General features: G+C 39.5%; 1 protein-coding gene across 3 annotated transcripts in view; it reads right to left on the reverse strand.

Annotated features, from left to right (window-relative positions):
- SETX (senataxin) overlaps window positions 1-20,486 on the reverse strand; it is an 82,394-nt gene that overhangs the window by 54,311 nt on the left and 7,597 nt on the right. For all 3 annotated transcript variants that reach the window (XM_079927257.1, XM_079927256.1, XM_079927258.1), the window contains 7 exons: window positions 13,657-13,840; window positions 12,167-12,377; window positions 10,098-10,207; window positions 6,335-6,554; window positions 5,447-5,566; window positions 485-656; window positions 264-351 (listed from right to left, as the gene is read on the reverse strand). In XM_079927257.1, the coding sequence (XP_079783383.1) occupies window positions 264-351; window positions 485-656; window positions 5,447-5,566; window positions 6,335-6,554; window positions 10,098-10,207; window positions 12,167-12,377; window positions 13,657-13,833 (1,098 nt within the window). In that variant the 5' untranslated portion in view covers window positions 13,834-13,840. The remainder of the gene's footprint in view (window positions 1-263; window positions 352-484; window positions 657-5,446; window positions 5,567-6,334; window positions 6,555-10,097; window positions 10,208-12,166; window positions 12,378-13,656; window positions 13,841-20,486) is intronic.

Below are 20,486 nucleotides of genomic sequence, written 5' to 3' on the forward strand. Positions count from 1 at the left end.
TTCTAGTCATGTGATTTATCTCCCTCATGCCATAAATGTTCTACCCTTCCGAAATGTACTGAAAAATTAATCTCTCAAAGTGTGCACGCTCTCATTAGAGCCCATTTTTCCTCATGAGCTACTGTTCAATCAGAAAGGTTTTATGCAACAGTTGATTCAGAATAGCTACATATAAAATCAGCAATGCAACTAACCATACAAAACACTGTCTATACAATATAAAGGCAGTACAATATCATCTGAATTCTCAAAATGTTTTATACCTTTTTGGTCTTTTCAGGGTTATAATTGTATACAATCTGGCTGCAAGTCACCGTATCATCCAAATATGACTCTGGTTTGAACTTGGACCTTAAATATTAAGAATAAATAGAAATTACTGAAATGAAGGATAAAAAGAAGAGAAAAATCCTACTGTTAAGTCAATTACAGTAGACTTCCTCATACAGATTGTTTGAAATCCTGACACAGGAACTGAACGAACCTCATAGAGCTGTTCCGTATATTCTGAATCTCTTTATTGTAGCTCACGTTGTTGATAATGGTTTGAAATGCCTCAATAGGATCAATAAGTTGACCCCAGACCTTGGATCCAAGGCGATCCAGAATCACCATGAAACAGTGTAACGCTGGCCAGAAAGGATCCACACTATCATCTGAAATACAATGGAGTAATTTGCCAAATTAGAGAAAGGCACTAAACTATATTGAGAATTAAGCATTCTTTACCTGGGTAGCAACAGAACTGAAAGCAAAGCAGGAAGTAATTTAAAGTAAAGCATTGCCAACTACAGGTTTTAGAAAGCTGGCAAACTTTTAAATAGTGTCTGCATTTTTTTTTAAAGCAATACACCTCTGTTAAGAAATTTTTCGTGTGGAACAAACTGAGATAGTCTAGATAAACTCAACTTTCTCATCCTGTTTGCCAACCTGAAACAATCTTTCCTCCTCTGCTTCTTCCAGACCTTTATACTCCCATCCTTCAATAAATAACAGAAGTAAAGTAGAAAAAAAAGGGAGAGAAAGAAAAACTTGGTATTTTCAGATCTAAACAAAGTCCATGATACAAGAAATCCTGAACTGTGGGTGTCATTTGGTTGGTATAAAGGACTGAACCCCTCATCCACTGGAGAAGCAGAGATACATACTCTTCATCCACCCATGTCTCAACATGGCTTTGTTGTTATCTCCATTACATCCAACTGGCAGGAATTCCCATTACTCACACACTCTTATGGCCGGTCCTTTCCCTCCTCTCTACATGCAGTGGCGAAACACTGCCCTGCTCAAAGACCTGCACTTGCTCCTTAATGTCTTCTAAGGAAATTAGAAGTCCTCAGTCAAGCATTTGTAAGTTCTTACTCTATTCCTTCTTTCCAGATTTATTCTTTTACACTCACATAAAGATACACCACCTACAGAAGAAAACAGATAGCTGGCTTTTTCCAAGTAAGAACCAGAACGGCTTCACTATTAGCACCACCTATCATCTTCAGCAGTATTCTTAGGAGGCAAGTGCTCTAACTCACCCCATTACTGACAACCCTAGAACTTTCTGCTTTATTTCCCTCAGGGCTCTTAGATTTTTTTTTTTTTACCATAGTCGTTTGAGTAGAACTTCTCATATACTTTTTTATCCTCTACTGAAGCTGTCTTATGTCTAGGAAGCTCTCAAATAAGGAAGAAAGTCATCAGTTAGGTGAAGACAATTATGGAATGTTTCTTAAAGAGGTGACTTGGGACTTCCCTGGTGGTGAAGTGGTAAAGAATCCGCCTGCCAAAACACAGGCAGAACACTCTATGACATGAAAGATCCTTTTTGACCCACCTCCTAGAGACACGGAAATAACAACAAACAAATGGGACCTAATGAAACTTAAAAGCTTTTGCACAGCAAAGGAAAACATAAACAAGATGAAAAGACAACCCTCAGAATGGGAGAAAATATTTGCAAATGAAGCAACTGACAAAGGATTAATCTCCAAAATTTACAAGCAGCTCATGCAGCTCAATATCAAAAACAAAAACAACCCAATCCAAAAATGGGCAGAAGACCTACATAGACATTTCCCCAAAGAAGACATACAGATTGCCAACAAACACATGAAAGGATGCTCAACATCACTAATCATTAGAGAAATGCAAATCAAAACTACAATGAGATATCATCTCACACCAGTCAGAATGGCTATCATCAAAAATCTACAAACAATAAATGCTGGAGAGGGTGTGGAGAAAAGGGAACGCTCTTGCACTGTTGGTGGGAATGTAAATTGATACAGCCACTATGGAGAACAGTATGGAGGTTCCTTAAAAAATTAAAAATAGAAATAACATTATGACGCAGCAATCCCATTACTGGGCATATACCCTGAGAAAACCATAATCCAAAAACAGTCATGTACCACAATGTTCGCTGCAGCTCCATTTACAATATCCAGGACATGGAAGCAACCTAAGTGTCCATCGACAGATGAATAGATAAAGAAGATGTGGCATACACATACAATGGAATATTACTCAGCCATAAAAAGAAACGAAATCGAGTTATTTGTAGTGAGGTGGATGGACCTAGAGTCTGTTGTACAGAGTGAAATAAGTCAGAAAGAGAAAAACAAACACTGTATGCTAACACTTATATATGGAATCTACAAAAAAAAAAAAAAAGCTTCTGAAGAACCTAGGGGCAGGACAGGAATAAAGACGCAGATGTAGAGAATGGACGTGAGGACACGGGGAGAGGGAAGGGTAAGCTGGGACGAAGTGGGAGAGTGGCATGGACATATATACACTACCACATGTAAAACAGATAGCTAGTGGGAAGCAGCCACATAGCACAGGGACATCAGCTTGGTGCTCTGTGACCACCTAGATGGGTGGGATAGGGAGGGTGGGAGGGAGACGCAAGAGGGAGGGGATATGGGGATATATGTATATGTATAGCTGATTCACTCTGTTATACAGCAGAAACGAACACACCATTGTAAAGCAATTATACTCCAATAAAGATGTTAAAGAAAGAATCTGCCTGCCAATGCAGGGGACACGGGTTTGAGCCCTGGTCCAGGACGATCCCACATGCCGCAGAGCAACTAAGCCCGTGCGCCACAACTACTGAGCCTGCCGTCTAGAGCCCACGAGCCACAACTACTGAGCCCATGCGCCTAGAGCCCGTGCTCTGTAACAAGAGAAGCCACCACAATGAGAAGCCCGTGCACCACAACGAAGAGTAGCCCCACACTTGCTGTAAGTAGAGAAAGCCCACACGAAGCAATGAAGACCCAACACAGCCACAAAAATAAATAAATGAACTTATAAATAAAATAAATAAAAATGCCAATCTTTAAAAATAAAAAAAGGTGCTTAAAAAAAAGGAGGTGACTCATTTTGAAGGAGCGTTAGGGGAGCTGGATTAACGGAGAGGACAGAAATATATATGCAAAGCACTGGGAAAAAAACTAACAATTTATGTAGTAAATGCCGGTAAACAAATTAGTAAGAACCTTTTTAATAAATTTATTTATTTATTTGGGGGGCTGTGCTGGGTCTTCGTTACTGTGCGCGGGCTTTCTCTAGTTGCGGAGAGCGGGGGTTTCTCTTTGTTGTGGTGCGCAGGCTTCTCATTGTGGTGGCTTCTTTTGTTGCGGAGCACAGACTCTGGTGCACGGGCTTCAGTAGTTGTGGCTTGCAGGCTCAGTAGTTGTGGCGCACGGGCTTAGTTGCTCTGCGGCATGTGGGATCTTCCCGGACCAGGGCTCAAACCCATGTCCCCTGCATTGGCAGGCAGATTCTTTACCACTGCACCACCAGGGAAGTCCCTAATTAGTAATAACCTTAATCAAAAATCATCTAGCGGGCTTCCCTGGTGGCGCAGTGGTTGAGAGTCCGCCTGCCAACGCAGGGGACACGGGTTCGTGCCCCGGTCCGGGAAGATCCCACATGCCGTGGAGCGGCTAGGCCCGTGAGCCATGGCCGCTGAGCCTGCGCATCTGGAGCCTGTGCTCCGCCACGGGAGAGGCCACAACAGTGAGAGGCCCGCGCACCACAAAAAAAATAAATAAATAAATAACGTTTACGTATTTCTTTTAGAATCCCCCACAAAAGAATATACAGCCACGCTGAAGTTGCCTAAGGAGAAGTGAATGTGGGTAAAAAGTTATATTTATGTTTTCATTAAATTTGGCATGCTTGGTCTTTATTGAGTCACTGTTTCATAAAGAAGGTAAGATTAGAAACATTAGTACAGATTCTCCCTGATCAGCCCAATAAAACCATGAGCAAAACTAAGCTGGCTCTAATAACAAACATGACAATTTGAGACCCTACTTTCTAGACTATCGGGGAGCACTGTCCAAGGGAACTTTCCGGGATGATGGAAATGGTTCTATACCGTAGCCACCAGGCAGCTCTTGAAGTATAGCTCGTGGGACTGAAAACCTGAACTTTCCATTTTATTTCAGTTCCATTAATGTAAATGTAAAGAGCCACACTTGGCCGGCGGGCAGCCACCAGCGTGGACGGTGGGACCCAGAGAACAAAAGTGAAACGAAGAACCAGGCAGAAGGGAGACAGTGGGATAGGGGAAGCTTTCTGCAAAATTTTAACTATCATGTCATTAGAAATTTACCTCCTTTAGGTTCTAGTCTTGATTCTACCACTAACTGGGTATTTCAACGTGAAAAAGTAAGTTAAGGGACTTCCCTGGTGGCACAGTGGTTAAGAATCCGCCTGCCAATGCAGGGGACAGGGGTTCAGAGCCCTGGTCCGGGAGGATCCCACATACCGTGGAGCAACTAAGCCCGTGCACCACAACTACTGAGCCCGTGTGCCACAACTACTGAAGCCTGCGTGCCTAGAGCCCGTGCTCCGCCACAAGAGAAGCCACAGCAATGAGAAGCCTGCACACTGCAACGAAGAGTAGCCCCCGCTCGCCGCAACTAGAGAAAGCCCATGCACGGCAACAGAGACCCAACGCAGCCAAAAATTAATTAATTTTTGGGCTTCCCTGGTGGCGCAGTGGTTGGGAGTCCGCTTGCTGATGCGGGGGACGCGGGTTCGTGCCCCGGTCCGGGAGGATCCCGCATGCCGCGGAGCGGCTGGGCCCGTGGGCCATGGCCGCTGGGCCTGCGCGTCTGGAGCCTGTGCCCCGCGGCGGGGGAGGCCGCGGCAGTGAGAGGCCCGTGTACCGCAAAAAAAAAAAAAAAAAAAAAAATTAATTAATTTTTAAAAAAGTAAGTTAACTTCCTTGGGCTTCAGTTTCTTCTTTTATGAAAGTAAGGTGCTGAGTTAAACTCTAAAGGTCCTTTCCAATTTAAAATTCTGACTCTGTGACCAAAACCATAAATGTTCACTCTCTTTCCTCCACCTCACACACCCAAATTCTTACAGTGACACTAGTATTTTCAAAGTGCACCATCATCGCAATATTCAGCAAATAGTTTATTACCATCTGATTGCCTCTCCATGGTGTGAAGTATTGATTGCATAAAATCATTCTGTTTGTTTGAGCCCAACAACAGTGAATCCATGGCTTGCTCCTCAAGAATGGTCAGCAACATGCAAATACCTGTAAGATCATGTATAGTTTTCTTGAATTGATTAAATAAAACTGTTCTAATGCCTTCTCCAGTTTAGTTGGCAAAAGAATAACAAGGCAGTAAGACGAAACAAAACAGTATCCAGTGCCTCAGACACTGAAGTCTGAGACGTTCATATACAACTCCTCCTAAGAACAGAACTTTAGACTGAATAAAAAGGGAAAATGGCGTGAACTTGGTTAGAAAACCATTTCCAAAATGACTACCACACAATTTGTATCTCATAAAATCAAAAACCCCTTAAATTTTAAAATCACTGTATTTCAAGTACCAATCACTGCCAAATATACACATGACTGTAAGACTCTGAGTCAAGGAAGTAGGACAGAAATATTTTAAGTCAATATACAACCTGATGAAAACCAAAGTTAATATCTCTTTCTTCAGGGAAATATTTTACAGATGGGAAAAGAGCTATTAAACCTCTGTTGCAATAGATCAAAACCCTATTAAGGTCAGCTGCTATGCTAATACTGTAACATCTAATACTGCCTTAAATAAAAGATCTATTTGCCATACTTGAAAATGTACCTCTTACACAATGATTTCTAGGATAAAAAATGTTTAAAGACAAGATGTTGTAATAGTCAATTTAATGACAGAACAAGAATTGGGAACTATGAAATCCTTTATTTAGCAATTTTGATCAGATTACCAAAAGAGATCCCTTCCCTTGCAGGATAATCATAAGAAATATTGGAAAATACTAATTATATTTGTGTAGGCACAATACTCACCCAACCAATAGTTTTTGTAGTTGGCAGCATCATACATGTGTGAAGGCAGAAGAATCAGTTTACCCGTCTCAAGGACAGAAGAAGTATAAATGTCTGGACTTTCTAAAAGCCCCAACTCAATGACTTTAAAAAGGCAAGTCAAAACCTCCTGTAAGTCATAATAATCATCTCTGTCCACTTTTCCCAAGTTTCTTGCAGTCAGGATAGCCCAACGCCGAACCTAAAAGCATAACACATTCATTACTTCATTTTACACACAACTGTCTACATACAGCAAGCATATAGTTAAAATAGGATTCTCTACAGATTATAAAAGACACGAGATACATCAACTCTACTTTAAAAAAAAACATTACACTGTATATCTTAAACTTATACAATGCTATATGTCAATTATACCTCAATAAAACTGGAAGAAAAAGACTATCATATAGAATAAAGTACTTTAGGAAAAATATATGATTTTCAGACATTTAAAGGAAATATACCAAAAGGTCCATGATGACAGAAAAAAAGAAAAAAAAAGACAGAAGATACTAATTACAATTGACCTTTGAACAACAAACATGGGGCACCTACCCTCTGCGTAGTTGAATACACTAATATAATTCGAATATAACATAGTTGGCAGCCCTCCATATCCCGGTTCTGCATCATGGATTCAACTAACCTCGAACCGTGTAGTACTATACTACATGCTATTAAAAAGAATCTGTGTATAAGAGGACCCATGCAGTTCAAACCCATGCTGCTCAAGGGTCAACTGGAATGCGATGTGTGAACCTTGCTTGATCCTGATTTGAACTAACCCTAATAAAGCATTTGTGAGATAATTATTTCCACTCACTTAAACACTGACTAGAAATATGATATTATTATTATTATAAGTGTGTTGATGTAATTGTTTTCTTTTAAAAGCACTTACCTTTTTGATACACGTACTAAAGTATTTTATGGATGAAATGCTCTGATGTCTAAGATTTGCGGTAACTAAACTTAACAGGAGTAGAATATTGACCACATATTGATAACAGATGAAGCACAGTGATGGATATATGGGGGTTCACTACACCAATCTATTTTTTGTATGTTTGTAATGTTCCATAATAGAAAGTTAAAAAAAGGGAAGAAAAATGAAAAGAGAAACCTCAAAAGAAATCAAAGGTCACCTCTACATGGCAATATAGCATAGGGAAGTGATTTTAAATTTATTCTGCACTACAAATTGAATTAGTGATCACAACCAACCTTAAAAACTAAATAAAATTTAAAAAAATCAGTGGGCATCCTTCATAGTAACAGTAAGTACTGTTTTGTGAAATGTTTAGGTCACATACGTATATATATGTGTGTGAACTCGATGAAGAACATTTTTACTTAGGTTATGGGCAGAAAAGTTTGCAAAACATAGAACTAGTGGACAAAAGAATGGGCTCTATGCCAACATAATTAAGTAACGAATTTTAAGCTATCGAAAAAAATACAAAGGAATCAATGAGTCTATAACTTATAATAAACAGATGAATAAATGAAGAGCAGGGAAAATGGCTCTTGATTATAGTACAATCAATGTCAAGTGCTGACTGGTAAATATGTAAAGTGCTGGGGCTGAAATTATTTTGCAACCTTAGAAAAACTGGCTCAGGGAAGAACCACCAGGTAATGCTAAATTTAGGAGAAAATTTTGGTGAGGAGTAAGGTATTTATGTGATCTTAGAGTACTTAAGAACTAGACATTGTACAGTGAAGAAACTGGACAACACCTCAACTAGATGATCAAAATTAACATCACCACGAGAGGCCGAATGATACGGCATGCCTGTATATCTGACACCCTGAGAAGGACATAACATCCATCACTTACGTAGTACTCCAGCTGGAACGTATAACCGAAGCCTAACCATGCGCAAGCATCAGACAAACCCAAAATGAAAAGCATTCTATGTTTTGTAAATGGGAGGGAGGCAGAAATGACTATTCTTCAGAAATGTAATTGTCATAAAAGACAAAGAAAGGCTGCGGAAATGTTACAGATTAAGGGAGACTAATGTAACACAACTACATGTAAATCCTGATCCTGGTCTGGATACTGAAGCACAGGGGGAAAATGCTACAAAGTACACTGGATCACATGACACAACTGGAAAACAGACCTTACTGTATCAATGTTAAATTCACTGAAGTTTATAATATTGTGAGAATATACTTATTCTTAGGAAATATACACTGAAGTATTTAGGGGCAAAAGGCTATGATATATGCAACCTACTCTCAAATGGTTCAGAAAACAAACAGCTTTGTAGTTAACTGAAAGCAAATGATAGAACAAATGGAGTGAAACATTAATAATCGGTGAATACAGCTAAAGAGTATACAGGTGTTTTCTACTTTTTTTTATTTTTGAGAATTTTCTGAAAATTTTAAAGTATTTTCAAATAAAAACTTAAAAAAAAAAAGCATTAGGGCTCTGGAGTCAGGCTGCCTATATACAAATCCAAGTCACCATACTAGCCTGTGTAACTGTGGTTAAGTCTCCTGACTCAGTTTCCTGACCTATAAAAACACATATATAATGAAGCATACAGTCGTTCCTGGCCCTGCAGACCCAGTCACCAAGCCTGCAAGTGCTTGGCCCATGACCTGGTTGCTCAGCTGGACCAGCTTCCTCTACTGGTTTGCAGCTTTAAGAAAGCCAGTCCCAGAGAGCAGCTGGCTGTACTTTCTGTCAATCTTCTTTCACAGGCAGGAAAGCCCCACCCTTATTTTAAGCACAGGCCTTGACTCTGGTTCTACCCTTGCCTGGAGTATATTTGTAATTCTTATTATCATGCACAAACTCAGTCCCCCGCTACCTACAGCCATCCAAGCCTACATTCAGGTTTCCACCATTTATCACTTTGTATTTCTGTTCCATTACTGGTCCAAAGAAACATTTACCTTTTGAAAAGTGTGATTATACCTTTTAGAATTCCACTTTTTGAATTTTTTTCTATCATTGTTTGGGTTTGGCACAGAGGAGACTGAAATTCACCACCATTCTGACTGGAAACCCCATTACCATGTTCTTTCTTTGCCACTTAAAAATAAAGCCTCTTTACTATCCTTCTATTGGCAGAGCAACCCTTCATGGCTATTGTCTTAACATTGTAACTCAGTTCTAGAGGCCAACGTGCACAGGTCCTACTGCACACGCTGCCTCGCCACATGATGAGAAGTCCTCAAACTCCAGCAATCAGCTCAAAGTCAGGTTCCGAGCCTCTGGTGTTGCTCTCTGCTTCTGTCTACCTACTGTTCTGATTCTCAGTTCCTCTTCCTGTCTGGCACCTAGGAACTGAATTTCCTTGCCCTCCCCTCTACCCCATCACCTGTTAAAAATCTCATCTATAATAAATCTAAAATAATTATTTCAAGTGTTTTAACTGGTGTTTCCATGTGCTTGGAGCGGGGCAGGCAAGCAAGAAAAGCAAGAGAGAACAGTCCTTCTTCATTAGTTCAGGTCAACACACTGCAAGTTCAGATTATCCCCTCATTTGTCTTTTAAACTGAAGCATCACCTGTCAGAAGTGCTTCCCTACTGTCTTAACTCTCTTCTTTGAGCCCCCCCAGCACCCCCTCCTTAACTGCAGTAATGTTACAACAACAAGAGAATAATTTTGGCAAATATTTTAAACGAAGTACAACCAAAAACCTCTATTATAGTTATCTATACTATAGGTGCAAAAATAAAATATTCCTTCTTCCACTGCCTAACATTCACACTCACCATTTCATTGGGATGGACCAAAAACAAATAGATCCCTGGATGTTTGTCAAAAACCTGAAAGGAGCAGTTAGCTTGTTCCATCCGGCAAAGTGCTTCAACGCATAGTTCATCTAAATAGAAAAAATAAGGCAGTAAACATAAGACATAAATCTTATCAACTTATCAAGATTCCCTAAATTTGGCTCCTTTGGTTGCTCTGTAAGTGAATGAAAAGTTGTTCCCTTTTTTTTTTTTTTAAACTGAGGCATAAAAATGCTGTAAATGTAGGAATGATATTTAGCTGCTGAAAGACCGGTAGGTTGATCATACTGTGTGCCTATGAATTGCTCTTTCCTAGTACAAACATCTTTATTCACACTGGGCATAATTATCTCCAGAGGGCATCTTCTTAGAAGTATGGCTATAGGTCCAATTCCATTAGCATTTTACATTTTGATCCATGAGGACTTCATCTTGTACCACAGTGATAAAATCAGCTTTGCCCCCCAAATGGCTATTTTGTCCTACACTCAGTTACTGAGTAATCCATTTTCTCCACTGGTTTGAAATGCTATCATCACCAAAGAGTAAATTCCCCAAATATATTTGGTTTACTTCTGGACTCTCTACACTGTTCCATTAGTCTATCTGTACCAGCACTATCCTAATCCCTGTTGCTTTATGGAAATTTCTTCATCACTCTTTCAGAAGTATACTGAATAGACTCATACATTTACCACATCAGATGAATCAACTTTATTTTGTCAAGCTTCAAAGAATATTGTAGTGACAGTGGTTAGCTTTGGGAAGGAGGAACAATGACTGGAAAAGCAAGAGGAGAGCTCCTGGTGTGTTGATGATGTTTTGTTTCTTGACCTGGGTGCCAGCTACACAAGTGTGTTTAGTTTATGAAAAATCAAGCTTATGTACTTTTCTGGATATGGTACTCTTTAATAAATGTTTGAAAAATGACGTGTTAGAATTTAAAAATCTAGTTATTTTGAATTTATTTAGAAAGAACTGATTTATCTAATAAATCTTTAGATATACTTTTCAATTTACTGAAAATACAGAGAATAGAGAAACAAGTCAAATAACATGACAAGGAAGAAATCAGAAAAGTCCAGGAAGCACATTATTCTTCAGGGCAACCATTTGGTCGCAGCAAGTCAAAGTTATGACAAAAAAGAAAAAAAATCTATCTATCTGTATCTATACCTGTGCACACATATATAAGAGTAAACTATTCTGGATTAAAAGAGATGTAAGAAATATGGAACCAAATGCACAGTCCCTGATTGGACTCTAATTTAAATAAATCGTCCAAAAAACACATTTTGCAACTACCGGGAAAATCTGAATGTGGACTAGATATAGTAGTGGGTGCCTTAAAGGTACTGTTATTTCATTAGATTTGATAGATCAGGAAAATGTCTTCAAGAGATTCATATTAAGAAATGCAAATATAAATGACCAAAATCTAGGCAGCCGTAATATGCGATGCCATAGTGATTACTGAAAATTACTACAGACCAGTGGTTCTCAACCTGGCGATTCTGTCCCTCACTGGCCCTGATCCCCAACTCCCAAGGGACATTTGGCAATATCTGGAGACATTTTTGGTTGTCACAATTAGGGTAATGGGGAGAGCAAGTCACTACCAGCATCTAGTGGAGAGAGGCCAGGGATGCTGCTAAACATCCCACAATAAACAGCATGTCCCTCACCCACCAAGAATTATCCAAACTGTCAACAGTGCCAAGTTTGAAAAACCCTGCTACAGACACATTCCAAGAATGAAAATTAATTGAATGGATAGATGAATATACATGTGATAAAGCAAATACAGCAAGATGTTAGCAACTGTAGAATCTTTGTGGTGTGTTTATGGTATTCACTGTGTAATTCACTTTTCTAGGTTTGGAAACGCTCAAAATAAAAATAATGGAAAAAATAATAATAAGTATCCTAATTACATGTTTAAGAAACAGATTTTCAATATAAACCCAAATTCTTACAATTCTTTTTTTTTCTTACAATTCTTAAAATAAAAAAAAATGATACAACTGTGAAACACCCAAGATACTCACTAACACGCTCATGTAAAAGCAAATAAGGATATTTCAGTATTTCAAGAAGAGGAACTCGAAGCTTATTTTCAAAGTCTTGGCCAGTAAAGTCAAACAGCTGTGCCTCTCCATTGTCGTCTACTATATATAACTCGTCATCGTCTCCAATTTCTGCCTTCATGGCCTTTTCAAAGTGATTTATGAGACGTGAGGTTTCTAATTCCCATAAAACCTACAGGAAAAGAAAAACGGGCAGTGTGCTTTATATCTTATTATCAACAAAATATACTGGATGTGATGATCCTTCTAGAAAGCCTTTTCCTAAGTATAAAAATTCAGAAGTTTAAAGAAGTACTAAACATCATATATTAGATTTAAAGAAAACAGTCACTAAACATAAAAGTGGCTTTTATGATACATGAACATGAGTACATAGAGCATGAGATGTTTAAAACATCGCTCTTGCAGAGGTTTGCTATCAACAGCTCTGTCAACTATACTCTATTGAAAAGGAAATGAGAAGTTGGAGCTTGTTTACCAAGGCACAAGCTGGGCCTCCTCTGACTTCCCTATGTTCCAGCCATAGGTAACTACCTTGAAACATCAGCTTTAGCATAAAGACATTGGTTAGCTTCATAGCTAGGAAACCTTGTAAACGTAAAAGTTTTCCTCAAAAGGTTCATAACTAATCATCCCCCTCCTCTTTTTTATATTATTATACATTTCTCTATGGTCTGTATTCCATTTTTCATCAGATAAATATAATAAACCAATATTCAAAGCCACATATTTAAAATTACATGTTTCACTTTGGTTACTGTGAATGAAAAAATGCTTGTCTTTATTGATTTATACCATTTATCCATTAAAAAATGAAGAGAGGGGAAAAAAAAGAACTATTAGCCAATAAAAAAATAACCCAAGCCATTCAGATACCTGGCTGTTAACAATGTCAAACACAATGACATTAAAACATGAACCCAAAAAAACCCCATACGTCACTTCATTTCATGAAACTGTTTCACATCAAAATGACTAAAAGTGGAGGATTATAAAATTCTGCTATTCTGCTATAAAATTCTGAAAATTAGATTTCAATTCAATTCTATCAATCAATAAGCATTTAGGGCTTCACTGGTGGCGCAGTGGTTGAGAGTCCGCCTGCCGATGTGGGGGACACGGGTTCGTGCCCCGGTCCGGGAAGATCCCACATGCCGCGGAGGGCTGGGCCCGTGAGCCATGGTCGCTGAGCCTGCCATCCGGAGCCCGTGCTCCGCAACAGGAGAGGCCACAACAGTGAGAGGCCCGTGTACCGAAAAAAAATAAAAATAAAAATAAGCATTTACTCAGCACCTACTATCTACCAGGCAATGAGTTAGATACTAGAAGTATATTAGCATTCACAGTTTAAATCACATTGTCAGTTCCCTGAATGCTTCCAACAGAGTTCAAATTTATTCTCTTCCTAGTTATCAAGCTCTGAAAAATACTGCCCAATTAATGTAAAGTACCTTATGTAAGGATGGCAATTCATCCCTTGCTTTGTGGTACTCAGCCACACACTCTAAGCAGTAGCAGAGGTCTTCATCAGCTTTTCGAAATTCACTGGAGTGGGTCTCAGATGCATAGTGTTGCAGGAAGTCAATGGTGGAAATACCACCTGGTGTACACCAACAACATGTGCTCATTCTGTACCTGTATCCAGAAAAGAAGACATGGAAAGACTAAAGAAAAAAAACACACAACACTTCAGGCCTATTCTGGTGGAGAATGGGTACATTTCCTACTAATGATCATGTCTTCAACTTACAACGTGCCTCGACCACATCCAGAACATTCTGCTGGCCAGCTTATCAATCACTGGCTAAACTCAATCTGAGCCTACTCGTAAAAACTTTACCTGTGACACATGAAAAATAATGGAAGCAGTTAGTAATAAACATCATAAGGCAATATACAGCTGTGTTATAAAGAAGGCTCAAAACTATACAGTACTGATGGGAAATTATATACAGAGACATAGAATTATCGATGTTTTCAAAGTACAGATTTTGGAGTGTTCTAATACTGCACTGGAGTCAAGTGAAAAGCTCAGGAAACCTTCCACATTCCCTGAGGCCATGTTCCAGAAATCCCTGGAAACGTAAAAAATCCACAAATATTACTCCATACCAATAACAAAAACTCATATAGAGAAGAATTTTCTCTTGGTTAGAAAGTATATATACACATGAATTTGCACATGTGTGTATGAACTGCTGCCCATAACTCACTGCTCATCAACGCAGTATAAACTGTAATGGTTGCAAATATAATAGCTACAAACCTATTACTACTAAGTCTGAAACTTACAGTTTTTGACTGTCTCCAATTTGGGGTTTTATACTACCATCAGAGCCTCCACCATCCAAACTCAAGTAAAAAGGGTTAAATGAAATTACTTTCAGAGATTGGTTCAAGATGGCGCAGTAGAGGGCGTGCGCTCACTCCCTCTTGCGAGAGCACCAGAATCACAACCAACTGCTGAACAATCATCAACAGGAAGACACAAGAACTCACCAAAAAAGATACCCCACATCCAAATACAAAGGAGAAGCTGCAGTGAGATGGTAGGAGGGGCGCAATCACAATAAAATCAAATCCCATAATTGCTGGGCGGGTGACTCACAAACTGGAGAAGACTTATACCACAAAGTCCACCCACTGGAGTGAAGGTTCTGAGCCCCATGTCAGGCTTCCCAACCTGGGGTCCGGCAACAGGAGGAAGAATTCCTAAAGAATCAGACTTTGAAGGCTAGCGGGATTTGATTGCAGGACTTCGGCAGGACAGGCGGGAACACAGACTCCACTCTCGGAGGGCACACACAAAGTAGTGTGCGCACTGGGACCCAGGGGAAGGCGCAGTGACCCCATAGGAGACTGAACCAGACCTACCTGCTAGTGTTGGAGGGTCTCCTGCAGAGGCGGGGGGGGGGTGGCTGTGGCTCACTGTGGGGACAAGGACACTGGCGGCAGAAGTTCTGGGAAGTACTCCTTGGCGGAAGCCCTCCCAGAGTCCACCATTAGCCCCACCAAAGAGCCACGTAGGCTCCAGTGCTGGGTTGCCTCAGGCCAAACAACCAACAGGGAGGGAACCCAGCCCCACCCATCAGCAGATAAGCAGATTAAAGTTTTACTGAGCTCTGCCCACCACAGCAACACCCAGCTCTACCCACCACCAGTCCCTTCCATCAGGAAGCCTGTTACAAGCCTCTTAGATAGCCTCAGCCACCAGAGGGCAGACAGCAGAAGCAAGAACTACAATTCTGCACCCTGTGGAAGGAAAACCATATTCACAGAAAGACAAGACAAAATGAAAAGGCAGATGACTATGTACAAGATGAAGGAACAAAATAAAACCCCAGAAAAACAACTAAATGAAGTGGAGATAGGCAACCTTCCAGAAAAGGAATTCAGAAAAATGACAGTGAAGATGATCCAGGACCTTGGAAAAAGAATGGAGGCAAAGATCAAGAAGATGCAAGAAATATTTAACAAAGACTTACAAGAATTAAAGAAAAAACACCTAGAAGAAATAAAGAACAAACAGAGATGAACAATACAATAACTGAAATGAAAAATACACTAGAAGGAATCAATAGCAGAGTAACTGAGTCAGAAGAACGGATAAGTGATCTGGAAGACAGAATGGTGGAATTCACTGCCATGGAAAAGAATAAAGAAAAAAGAATGAAAAGAAATGATGACAGCCTAAGAGACCTCTGGGACAACATTAAACGCAACAACATTCACATTATAGGGGTCCCAGAAGGAGAAGAGAGAGAGAAAGGACCCAAGAAAATATTTGAAGAGATTATAGTCAAAAACTTCCCTAACATGGGAAAGGAAATAGCCACCCAAGTCCAGGAAGCGCAGAGAGTCCCAGGCAGGATAAACCCAAGGAGAAACACGCCAAGACACACAGTAATCAAGTTGACAAAAATTAGGGCTTCCCTGGTGGTGCAGTGGTTGGGAGTCCGCCTGCTGATGCAGGGGACACGGGTTCGTGCCCCGGTCCGGGAGGATCTCACATGCCGTGGAGCGGCTGGGCCCGTGAGCCATGGCCGCTGAGCCTGCACATTTGGAGCCTGTGCTCCGCAGTGGGAGAGGCCACAACAGTGAGAGGCCCACGTACCACAAAAAAAAAAAAAAAAAAAAAAATTGACAAAAATTAAAGACAAAGGAACATTACTGAAAACAACAAGGGAAAAACGACCAATAACATACAAAGGAACTCCCATGAGGTTAACAGCTCATTTCTCAGTAGAAACTCTACAAGCCAGAAGGGAGTGGCACGATATATTTAAAGTGATGAAAGGGAAGAACCTACAACCAAGATTACTCTACCTGGCAAGGAGCTCATTCAGATTCAATGGAGAAATCAAAATCTTTACATACAAGCAAAAGCTAAGAGAATTCAGCACCACCAAACCAGCTCTACAACAAATTCGAAGGAAACTTCTCTAAGTGGGAAACACAAAAGAAAACGACCTACAAAAACAAACCCATAACAATTAAGAAAATGGTAACAGGAACATACATATCGATAATTACCTTGACTGTGAATGGATTAAATGCTCCAACCAAAAGACACAGGATCGCTGAATGGATATAAAAACAAGACCCATATATGTGCTGTCTACAAGAGACCCACTTCAGACCTAGGAACACATACAGACTGAAAGTGAGGGGATGGAAAAAGATACTCCATGCAAATGGAAATCAAACGAAAGCTGGAGTAGCAATACTCATATCAGATAAAATAGACTTTAAAATAAAGAATGTTAGAAGAGACAAGGATGCTACATAATGATCAAGGGATCAATCCAATAAGAAGATATAACAATTGTAAATATATATGCACCCAAAATAAGAGCATCTCAATACATAAGGCAACTGCTAACAGCTATAAAAGAGGAAATCGACAGTAACACAATAATAGTGGGGGACTTTAACACCTCACTTACACCAGTGGACAGATCATCCAGACAGAAAATGAATAAGGAAACACAAGCTTTAAATGACACAATAGACCAGATAGATTTAATTGATATTTATAGGACATTCCACCCAAAAACAGCAGATTACACTTTCTTCTCCAGTGCACATGGAACATTCTCCAGGATAGATCATATCTTGGGTCACAAATCAAGCCTTGGTAAATTTAAGAAAACTGAAATCATAACAAGCATCTTTTCCGACCACAATGCTATGAGATTAGAAATCAATTACAGTGAAAAAAACATAAAAACACAAAAGACATGGAGGCTAAACAATACGTTACTAAATAACCAAGAGATCATTGAAGAAATCAAAGAGAAAATCAAAAAATACCTAGAGACAAATGACAACGAAAACACGACAATCCAAAACCTACAGGAGGACGTCCCTGGTGGTGCAGTGGTTAAGTATCCGCCTGCCAATGCAGGCAACATGGGTTAGAGCCCTGGCCCGGGAAGATCCCACATGCCGCGGAGCAACTAAGCCCATGCACCACAACTACTGAGCCTGTGCTCTAGAGCCCACGAGCCACAACTACTGAGCCCACGTACCACAACTACTGAAGCCCATGTGTCTAGAGCCCATGCTCTGCAACAAGCCACCGCAATGAGAAGCTTGCGCACCACAACAAAGAGTAGCCCCCGCTCGCCGCAACTAGAGAAAGCCCGCACGCAGCAACAAAGACCCAACCCAAAGACCCAATTTTTAATTTAAAAATTTTTAATTTTTAAAAATTAATTTTTCAACAACCCAAAAACCTATGGGATGCAGCAAAAGCAATTCTAAGAGGGAAGTGTAGAGCAATACAAGCCTACCCCCAAGAAACAAGAAAAATCTCAAATAAACAATCTAACCTTACACCTAAAGGAACTGGAGAAAGAAAAACAAACAAAACCCAAAGTTCCTAGAGGGAACGAAATCATAATGATCAGAACAGAAATAAATGAAATAGAAACAAAGAAAACAATAGCAAAGATCAGTCAAACTAAACGCTGGTTCTTTGAGAAGATAAACAAAATTGACAAACCATTAGCCAGGCTCATCAAGAAAAAGAGGGAGAGGACTCAAATTAATTAAAAATGAAAAAGGAGAAGTTACAACAGACACCACAGAAATACAAAGCATTCTAAGAGACTACTACAAGCAACTCTATGGCAATAAAATGGACAACCTGGAAAAAATGGACAAATTCTTAGAAAGGTATAACCTTCCAAGACTGAACCAGGAAGAAATAGAACATATGAACAGACCGATCACAAGTAATGAAATTTAAAGTGTGATTAAAAATCTTCCAACAAACAGAAGTCCAGGACCAGACGGCTTCACAGGTGAATTCTATCAAACATTTAGAGAAGAGCTAACACCCATCCTTCTCAAAATCTTCCAGAAAATTGCAGAGGAAGGAACACTCCCAAACTCATTCTATGAGGCCACCATCACCCTGATACCAAAACCAGACGAAGATACTACAAAAAAAGAAAATTACAGACCAATAGCACTGATGAATATAGATGCAAAAATCCTCAACAAAACACTAGCAAACAGAATCCAACAACACATTAAAAGGATCATACACCATGATCAAGTGGGATTTATCCCAGGGATGCAAGGATTCTTCAATATATGCAAATCAATCAATGTGATACACCATATTAACAAATGAAGAATAAAAACCATATGATCATCTCAACAGACGCAGAAAAAGCTTTCGACAAAATTCAACACCCATTTATGATAAAAACTCCAGAAAGTGGGCACAGAGCGAACCTACCTCAACATAATAAAGACCATATACACCAAACCCACAGCAAACATCATTCTCAAAGGTGAAAAACTGAAAGCATTTCCTCTAAGATCAGGAACAAGACAAGGTTGTCCACTCTCACCACTATTATTCAACATAGTTTTGGAAGTCCTAGCCACGGCAATCAGAGAAGAAAAAGAAATAAAACGAATACAAATTGGAAAGGAAGAAGTAAAAGTGTCACTGTTTGCAGACGACATGATACTATATATAGAGAATCCTAAAGATGCCACCAGAAAACTACTACAGCTAATCACTGAATTTGGTAAAGCTGCAGGATACAAAATTAAAGCACAGAAATCTCTTGCATTCCTATACACTAACAACAAAAGATCAGAAAGAGAAATTAAGGAAACAATCCCATTCACCACTCAAACAAAAAGAATAAAATACCGAGGAATAAACCTACCTAAGGAAGTAGAAGACCTGTACTCAGAAATCTATAAGACACTGATGACAGAAATCAAAGATGACACAAACAGATGGAGAGATATACCATGTTCTTGGATTGGAAGAATCAATATTGTGAAAATGACTCTACTACCCAAAGCAATCTACAGATTCAATGCAATCCCTATCAAATTACCACTGGCATTTTTTTACAGAACTAGAACAAAAAACCTTAAAATCTGTATGGAGACACAAAAGACCCCGAATAGCCAAAGCAGTCTTGAGGTAAAAAAACTGAGCTGGAGGAATCACACTCCCTGACTTCAGACTGTACTACAAAGTTACAGTAATCAAGACAATATGGTACTGGCACAAAACCAGAAACATAGATCAATGGAACAGAATAGAAAGCCCAGAGATAAACCCACGCACCTATGGTTAACTAATCTATGACAAAGAAGGCAAGCATACACAACGGAGAAAAGACAGTCTCTTCATAAGTGGTGCTAGGGAAACTAGACAGCTACACGTAAAAGGATGAAATTAGAATACTCCCTAACACCATACACAAAAATAAACTCAAAATGGATTAGAGATCCGAATGTAAGACCAGACACTATAAAACTCTTAGAGGAAAACATAAGAACACTCTTTGACATAAATCACAGCAAGATCTTTTTTGATCCACCTCCTACAGTAATGGAAATAAAAACAAAAATAAACAAATGAGACCTATTAAAAGCTTTTGCAAAGCAAAGGAAACTACAAGACGAAAAGACAACCCTCAGAATGGGAGAAAATATTTGCAAACGAATCAACAAAGGATTTATCTCCAAAATATATAAACAGCTCAAGCAGCTCAATATTAAAAAAACAAACAACCCAATCAAAAAATGGGCAGAAGACCTAAATAGACATTTCTCCAAAGAAGACATACAGCCGGCCAAGAAGCGCATGAAAAGCTGCTCAACATCACTAATTATTAGAGAAATGCAAATCAAAACTACAATGAGGTATCACCTCACACCAGTTAGAATGGGCATCAACAGAAAATCTACAAACAACAAATGCTGGAGAGGGTGTGGAGAAAAGGGAACCCTCTTGCAC

The sequence above is a fragment of the Stenella coeruleoalba genome (assembly GCF_951394435.1).
Source record: "Stenella coeruleoalba genome assembly, chromosome: 7".
NCBI lineage: Eukaryota > Metazoa > Chordata > Mammalia > Artiodactyla > Delphinidae > Stenella > Stenella coeruleoalba.